At 48.7% G+C, this 8,238-nt stretch overlaps 1 protein-coding gene across 1 annotated transcript; it reads right to left on the bottom strand.

The window, feature by feature from the left end:
• Positions 1 to 1,748: 1,748 nt before the first annotated feature.
• Positions 1,749 to 2,420, bottom strand: LOC121863651 (small proline-rich protein 3-like). Its single transcript, XM_042362404.1, has one exon. It carries the CDS (start codon positions 2,418 to 2,420, stop codon positions 1,749 to 1,751), a length of 672 nt encoding a protein of 223 aa, XP_042218338.1.
• Positions 2,421 to 8,238: the final 5,818 nt, after the last annotated feature.

Here is an 8,238-nt window from a genome sequence, read left to right as displayed (position 1 = left end):
CCTTAAGAGCCTCAGAGAATCTAGGGATGGAAGCCTCAGAGAATCTAGGGCCGGAAGCCTCAGAGAATCTAGGGATGGAAGCCTCAGAAAATCTAGGGCCGGAAGCCTCAGAGAATCTAGGGGAAGCCTCAGAGAAGGGATGGATGGAAGCCTCAGAGAATCTAGGATGGAGCCTTAGAGAATCTAGGAAAGCCTCAGAGAATCTAGGGATGGAGAGAATCTAGGATGGAAGCCTCAGAGAATCTAGGGATGGAAGCCTCAGAAATCTAGGGATGGAAGCCTCAGAGAATCTACAGAGAATCTAGGGATGGAAGCCTCAGAGAATCTAGGGATGGAAGCTTCAGAGAATCTGGGATGGAAGCCCCAGAGAATCTAGGGATGGAAGCCTCAGAGAATCAAGGATGGAAGCTTCAGAGAATCTAGGGATGGAAGCCTCAGAGAATCTAGGGATGGAAGCCTCAGAGAATCTAGGGATGGAAGCCTCAGAGAATCAAGGGATGGAAGCCTCAGAGAATCTAGGATGGAAGCCTCTGAGAATCTAGGGATGGAAGCCTCAGAGAATCTAGGGATGGAAGCCTCAGAGAATCTCGGGATGGAAGCCTCAGAGAATCTAGGGATGGAAGCCTCAGAGAATCTAGGGATGGAAGCCTCAGAGAATCTAGGGCTGGAAGCCTCAGAGAATCTAGGGCTGGAAGCCTCAGAGAATCTAGGGATGGAAGCCTCAGAGAATCTAGGGATGGAAGCCTCAGAGAATCTAGGGATGGAAGCCTCAGAGAATCTAGGGATGGAAGCCTCAGAGAATCTAGGATGGAAGCCTCAGAGAATCTAGGATGGAAGCCTCAGAGAATCTAGGGATGGAAGCCTCAGAGAATCTCGGGATGGAAGCCTCAGAGAATCTAGGATGGAAGCCTCAGAGAATCTAGGGATGGAAGCCTCAGAGAATCTAGGGATGGAAGCCTCAGAGAATCTAGGGCCGGAAACCTCAGAGAATCTAGGGCTGGAAGCCTCAGAGAATCTAGGGCTGGAAGCCTCAGAGAATCTAGGGATGGAAGCCTCAGAGAATCTAGGGCTGGAAGCCTCAGAGAATCTAGGGATGGAAGCCTTAGAGAATCTAGGGAAGGAAACCTTACATAATCCAGGGATGGAAGCCACACATAATCCAGGGATGGAAGCCTCATATAATCCAGAGATGGAAGCCTCACATAATCCAGAGATAGAAGCCTCATATAATCCAGAGATGGAAGCCTCACATAATCCAGGGACAGAAGCCTCACATAATCCAGAGATGGAAGCCTCACTTAATCCAGGGACAGAAGCCTCACATAATCCAGAGATGGAAGCCTCACTTAATCCAGGGACAGAAGCCTCACATAATCCAGAGATAGAAGCCTCATATAATCCAGAGATGGAAGCCTCACATAATCCAGGGACAGAAGCCTCACATAATCCAGAGATGGAAGCCTCACTTAATCCAGGGACAGAAGCCTCACATAATCCAGGGATGGAAGCCTCACATAATCCAGGGACAGAAGCCTCACATAATCCAGAGATGGAAGCCTCACTTAATCCAGGATGGAAGCCTCACATAATCCAGGGATGGAAGCCTCACATAATCCAGGGACAGAAGCCTCACATAATCCAGAGATGGAAGCCTCACATAATCCAGGGATGGAAGCCTCACATAATCCAGGGATGGAAGCCTCACATAATCCAGGATGGAAGCCTCACATAATCCAGGGATGGAAGCCTCATAATCCAGGGATGGAAGCCTCACATAATCCAGGGATGGAAGCCTCACATAATCCAGGGATGGAAGCCTCGTAATCCAGAGATGGAAGCCTACATAATCCAGGGATGGAAGCCTCACATAATCCAGGGATGGAAGCCTCACATAATCCAGGGATGGAAGCCTCACATAATCCAGGGATGGAAGCCTCACATAATCCAGGGATGGAAGCCTCACATAATCCAGAGATGGAAGCCTTACATAATCCAGGGATGGAAGCCTCACATAATCCAGGGATGGAAGCCTCACATAATCCAGAGATGGAAGCCTTACATAATCCAGGGATGGAAGCCTCACATAATCCAGGGATAGAAGCTTCACATAAACGAGGGATGGAAGCCTCACATAATCCAGGGACACGCCACACATAATCCAGGGAGAGAAGCCTCACATAATCCAGGGATGGAAGCCTCACATAATCCAGGGACAGAAGCCTCACATAGGATGGAAGCCTCACATAATCCAGGGTCGGAAACCTCAGAGAATCTAGGGATGGAAGCCTCAAATAATCCAAGGACGGAAGCTTGACATAATCCAGGGACAGAAGCTTCAGATAATCCAAGGATGGAATCCTCAGAGAATCTAGGGATGGAAGCCTCACATAATCCAGGGACGGAAGCCTTAAATAATCCATGGATGGAAGCCTCACATAATCCAGGGACAGAAGCTTCAGATAATCCAAGGATGGAATCCTCAGAGAATCTAGGGTTGGAAGCCTCAGAGAATCAAGGGACGGAAGCCTCACATAGTCCAAGGACGGAAGCCTCACATAATCCAGGGACGGAAGCCTCACATAATCCAGGGACGGAAGCCTCACATAATCAAGGGACAGAAGCCTCAGAGAATCAAGGGACGGAAGCCTCAGAGAATCAAAGGACGGAAGCCTCAGAGAATCAAGGGACGGAAGCCTCAGAGAATCAAGGGACGGAAGCCTCAGAGAATCAAGGGACTGAAGCCTCAGAGAATCAAGGGACGGAAGCCTCAAGAGGAGAATTTGGCTGTACGTGATTCATTACTTATGCATTTGTGTTATAATTTAAGCTTCATGCCCGTCTTGTCCTGTCCTGTCTCACGGTGATGGTGTACCCAGTGCCAGGGAGTCTGAGGTGCCAGGGAGTCTTAAGTGCCAGGGAGTCTAAGGTGCCAGGGACTCTAAAGTGCCAGGGAGTCTAAGGTGCCAAGGAGTCGTAAGTGCCAAGGAGTCGTAAGTGCCAGGGAGTATTAAGTTCCAGGGAGTCTAGGGTGCCAGGAGTCTAAAGTGCCAGGAGTCTAAGTGCTAAAAGTGCCAGGGAGTCTAAAGTGCCAAAGTCGTAAGTGCCAGGAGTCTTAAGTTCCAGGAGTCTAAGGTCAGGGAGTCTAAAGTGCCAGGGAGTCTAAAGTGCCAGGGAGTCTAAAGTGCCAGGAGTCTATTAAAAGTATAGTTGGTGAGTATTTATAGGGACAAACATGCAAATGAGAGAGAGAAAAAGAGAGAGAGAGAGAGAGACCAGGAATCCAAGGCACTGGTCGAAAGAATGGAGTGAGGAGGAGGTATTGGTGTGGAGAGTCAGGGAGGGTGGGGGGTGAGGTGAGGTGAGGGTGAGGGTGAGGTGAGGGCGGCAGGGAGGGAAGGATGCCACTCTTGATCAAACTCCTTGTTTTTTAAACCAATAAAACTATATTGACGAGATAAACCCATGACGTTCCTGCAGTGTTTGGGCGGAGGGGAGACAGACAGACAGACAGACAGACAGACAGACAGACAGACAGACAGACAGGAGATATAGGGAATAATATGTAAAGATAATTGAAACGTCAGAAAGATAGACAGAAAGATAAAGACAGATAGATATTGGGAATAATATGTTAAGATAAACAAACTAAGTAATAAGAACTGACAGGCAGATAGACAGAGATAGACAGACAGACAGAGAGAGACAGACAGGGAATAAAGGGAATTGGTCAGAAAGATAATTAAACAGACAGTGATAGAGACCGATAGAGACAGACAGACAGACAGACAGACAGGTAATGAGAGAAACAAATTTTCCACTGCAATCATATACAGACAGCTAAGTGCCTCACCATCACCCTACAGACAGCTAAGTGCCTCACCATCACCCCACACACAGCTAAGTGCCTCACCATCACCCTACAGACAGCTAAGTGCCCCACCATCACCCAACAGACAGCTAAGTGCCTCACCATCACCCTACAGACAGCTATGCCTCACCATCACCCTACAGACAGCTAAGTGCCTCACCATCACCCAACAGACAGCTAAGTGCCTCACCATCACCCTATAGACAGCTAAGTGCCTCACCATCACCCTACAGACAGCTAAGGCCTCACCATCACCCTACAGACAGCTAAGTGCCTCACCATCACCCTACAGACAGCTAAGTGCCTCACCATCACCCTACAGACAGCTAAGTGCCTCACCATCACAACAGACAGCTAAGGCCCCACCACCCCACAGACAGCTAAGGCCTCACCATCACCCTACAGACAGCTAAGGCCCACCATCACCCTACAGACAGCTAAGTGCCCACCATCACCCAACAGACAGCTAAGTGCCTCACCATCACCCTACAGACAGCTAAGTGCCTCCCATCACCCTACAGACAGCTAAGTGCCTCACCATCACCCAACAGACAGCTGGCCTCACCATCACCCTACAGACAGCTAAGTGCCTCACCACTCCCCACAGACAGCTAAGGCCTCACCATCACCCTACAGACAGTTAAGTGCCTCACCATCACCCTATAGACAGCTAAGGCCTCACCATCACCCTACAGACAGCTAAGATCCTCACCATCACCCTATAGACAGCTAAGTACCCCACCACACCCTATAGACAGCTAAGTGCCCCACCATCACCCCACAGACAGCTAAGTGCCCCACCATCACCCTACAGACAGTTATGCCTCACCATCACCCTACAGACAGTTAAGTGCCTCACCATCACCCTACAGACAGCTAAGTGCCTCACCATCACCCTACAGACAGCTAAGTACCTCACCACCCCATAGAGCTAAGGCCTCACCATCACCCTACAGACAGTTAAGTGCCTCACCATCACCCTACAGACAGCTACACCTCACCATCACCCAACAGACAGCTAAGTGCCTCACCATCACCCTACAGACAGCTAAGTGCCTCACCATCACCCTACAGACAGCTAAGGTACCTCACCATCACCCTACAGACAGCTAAGTGCCTCACCATCACCCTATAGACAGCTAAGTCCTCATCATCACCCTACAGACAGCTAAGTGCCCCACCCAACAGACAGCCAAGTACCTCACCATCACCCTACAGACAGCTAAGTGCCCCACCCTACAGACAGCTAAGTACCTCACCATCACCCTACAGACAGCTAAGTGCCTCACCATCACCCTATAGACAGCTAAGTGCCTCACCATCACCCTACAGACAGCTAAGTGCCTCACCATCACCCAACAGACAGCTAAGTGCCTCACCATCACCCTACAGACAGCTAAGTGCCTCACCATCACCCTACAGACAGCTAAGTGCCTCACCATCACCCTATAGACAGTAAGCGCTCACCATCACCATACAGACAGCTAAGTGCCTCACCATCACCCTACAGACAGCTAAGTACCACCATCACCCTACAGACAGCTAAGTGCCTCACCATCACCCTATAGACAGCTATGCCTCACCATCACCATACAGACAGCTAAGTGCCTCACCATCACCCTACAGACAGCTAAGTGCCTCACCATCCCTATAGACAGCTAAGTGCTCCCACCATCACCCTACAGACAGCTAAGTGCCTCACCATCACCCACAGACAGCTAGTACCTCACCATCACCCTACAGACAGCTAAGTTCTCTCACCATCACCATACAGACAGCTAAGTGCCTCACCATCACCCTACAGAGAGCTAAGTGCCTCACCATCACCCTACAGACAGCTAAGTGCCTCACCATCACCATCACCCAACAAGATAATGGGACGCCATCATCACCATCAGGCAGGTTCCTCCTGAAGAAGGGTATGGGAGGCGTCATCCCCTCCCTCACCTTCACACTAAACTTTTTAGAAACTTGTGCTGAGGTCCTGCCCAACTTACTCCCACCTTCCGGGTCCACGGCAGGAGCAGCGACCACGACTCCATGCACTCCTGATGGGGGAGAGGGTGTGTGTGTGTGTGTGTGTGTGTGTGTGTGTGTGTGTGTGTGTGTGTGTGTGTGTGTGTGTGTGTGTGTGTGTGTGTGTTTTATCTTCTCAGCTCCACCTGTTGATGGCTAGCAGTGAAGACTCGACCGTAAATACACATCTGATGGGATTGTTGTTACTATACTTGATCTGATTGTCTTGCTGGTTACCATTGTTTATATACCTGCACTGTCTAGGCATTGCATAACCTGCACTGTCTAGGTACATTGTTTATATACCTGCACTGTCTAGGTATATTGTTTATATACCTGCACTGTCTAGGTACATTGTTTATATACCTGCACTGTCTAGGTACATTGTTTATATACCTGCACAGTCTAGGTACATTGTTTATATACCTGCAACTGTCTAGGGTACATTGTTTGTATACCTGCACTGTCTAGTACATTGTTTATATACCTGCACTGTCTAGGTACATTGTTTATATACCTGCACTGTCTAGGTGGACATTGTTTATATACCTGCACTGTCCAGGTACATTGTTTATATACCTGCACTGTCTAGGTACATTGTTTATATACCTGCACTGTCTAGGTACATTGTTTATATACCTGCACTGTCTAGGTACATTGTTTATATACCTGCACTGTCTAGGTACATTGTTTATATACCTGCACTGTCTAGGTACATTGTTTATATACCTGCACTGTCTAGGTACATTGTTTATATACCTGCACTGTCTAGGTACATTGTTTATATACCTGCCTCTGGTTGTATCCTTTAATTGTTAACAGTGAAGACAGAACCCAACTTGACCTTACATAGGCTGGATAAGGTCAAAGGTCAATGATATAAAGGTTAATAAAGGCGTTCTTGACCTCCTGTTTTTTTGAGTGATGAAGGACCTGGCCCCTTTTGACCTATAACCTGAGAGATAGGGTCAAAGGTCAGAGTTGTTATGGGGGTTATAGGGTTTTTCGTCAGTCTGATTTTGCTTAATGATCTCTAGATAAAGACCCACAGTGCCCCCCCCCCACCCCATCAGGTTTTCTATCAGGTTCCCCTTCAGATCACCCATCAGGTTCCCATCAGATCCTCCCCATCAGGTACCCAAGACCCATTCATCAGGAGCTGCCTTCCCACGTCATAAAAATACGATCAACAACTTTAGAGACAGATTCTGAGGGCGGCAGCCAAGGCGCCTCTCACCCGGACCTGGCACAGTCTGACAGGTAGGTAGAGGAGAGACAAGATGGCGGAGGAGAGAGAGAGAGAGAGGAGAAAATAACAGGAGAAGGGGGAATTGAGGATGGTACGTGGTAGTAAGAGAAAGAGGAAGAGGCGGAAGCGAGAGGAGTGAAAAATTGGAATATCGAGAAGAGATAATATTGGAGGATAGAGAGAAGTGAGGAAAAATAGATAAGAGATAATTAATAGGCAGTGGTAGGGGTAGAAGGGAGGATATTAAGAAATGGTTACGAGGAGAGAGAGAGGGAGGAGAAGGGATGGTTGGGAGAGAGTGATGTAGGAGGAGAGAGAGAGAAGGGAAGGGCAAGGGATGGATGAGGGGAGGGAAAGAGGAGGAGAGAGGAGAGAGAGAGGCAGGCAAGGGATGGATGGGAGGAAGGGAAGGAGGAGAGAGAGAAGGGAAGGGCAAGGGATGGTTGGGAGAGAGGAAGTAGGGAGGAGAAGGAGAGAGGAGGAGAGAGGCAAGGATAGATGGGAGGAAGGGAAGGAGGAGAGAGAGAGAAGGAAGGGGGGATGGTTGGAAGGGAGGGAAGGGGGAGGGGGCATCGACACACCTTGAGTGCACGTAATCTGCAGACCGAAATGAAGGCGTCTGGGCAAGAGGGTGCTAAGCCACGGGTGCGGCGTGGAGGGCGGAGGCGTTGCTAAGTCCGCGACAGATAATCCTGAGTTAAGTTACTTCCTCGAATATAATTTCTTTCCTTCCTTTTTAGCCTGTTGAGGCGAGAGACCCTGATACCTGGTCTCTCTCTTCTTCTTCTCTCTCTCTCTCTCTCTCTCTCTCCTGAGTTACATTTTCAGTTTGTGCTGTTTTTTGTCAGATTATTTCGAAGGTCATTTCTGTATCAAGAGTTACACACAGGTGAACATTACCTGGGCATGACTCCCCACCAACACCACCTGGATTGATCATTACGAGTTAGGAAAACAAACATTCAATGAACATCTAACCAGTAACATCAACCACCATCATGAAAACACTAAACCTCCTTACGTCGAATTTCAAGACGTGATCCAAGCCAACAACATTCTAAAACCATATAATACCTTTCACATGAATTTGGATTCTCCCCGAGAT

Source organism: Homarus americanus, unplaced genomic scaffold (genome assembly GCF_018991925.1).
Source record: "Homarus americanus isolate GMGI-L3 unplaced genomic scaffold, GMGI_Hamer_2.0 scaffold41366, whole genome shotgun sequence".
Taxonomy (NCBI): Eukaryota; Metazoa; Arthropoda; class Malacostraca; order Decapoda; family Nephropidae; genus Homarus; species Homarus americanus.
Note: the sequence above shows the minus strand (reverse complement) of the source record. Positions and strands in the feature narration are given on the sequence as shown.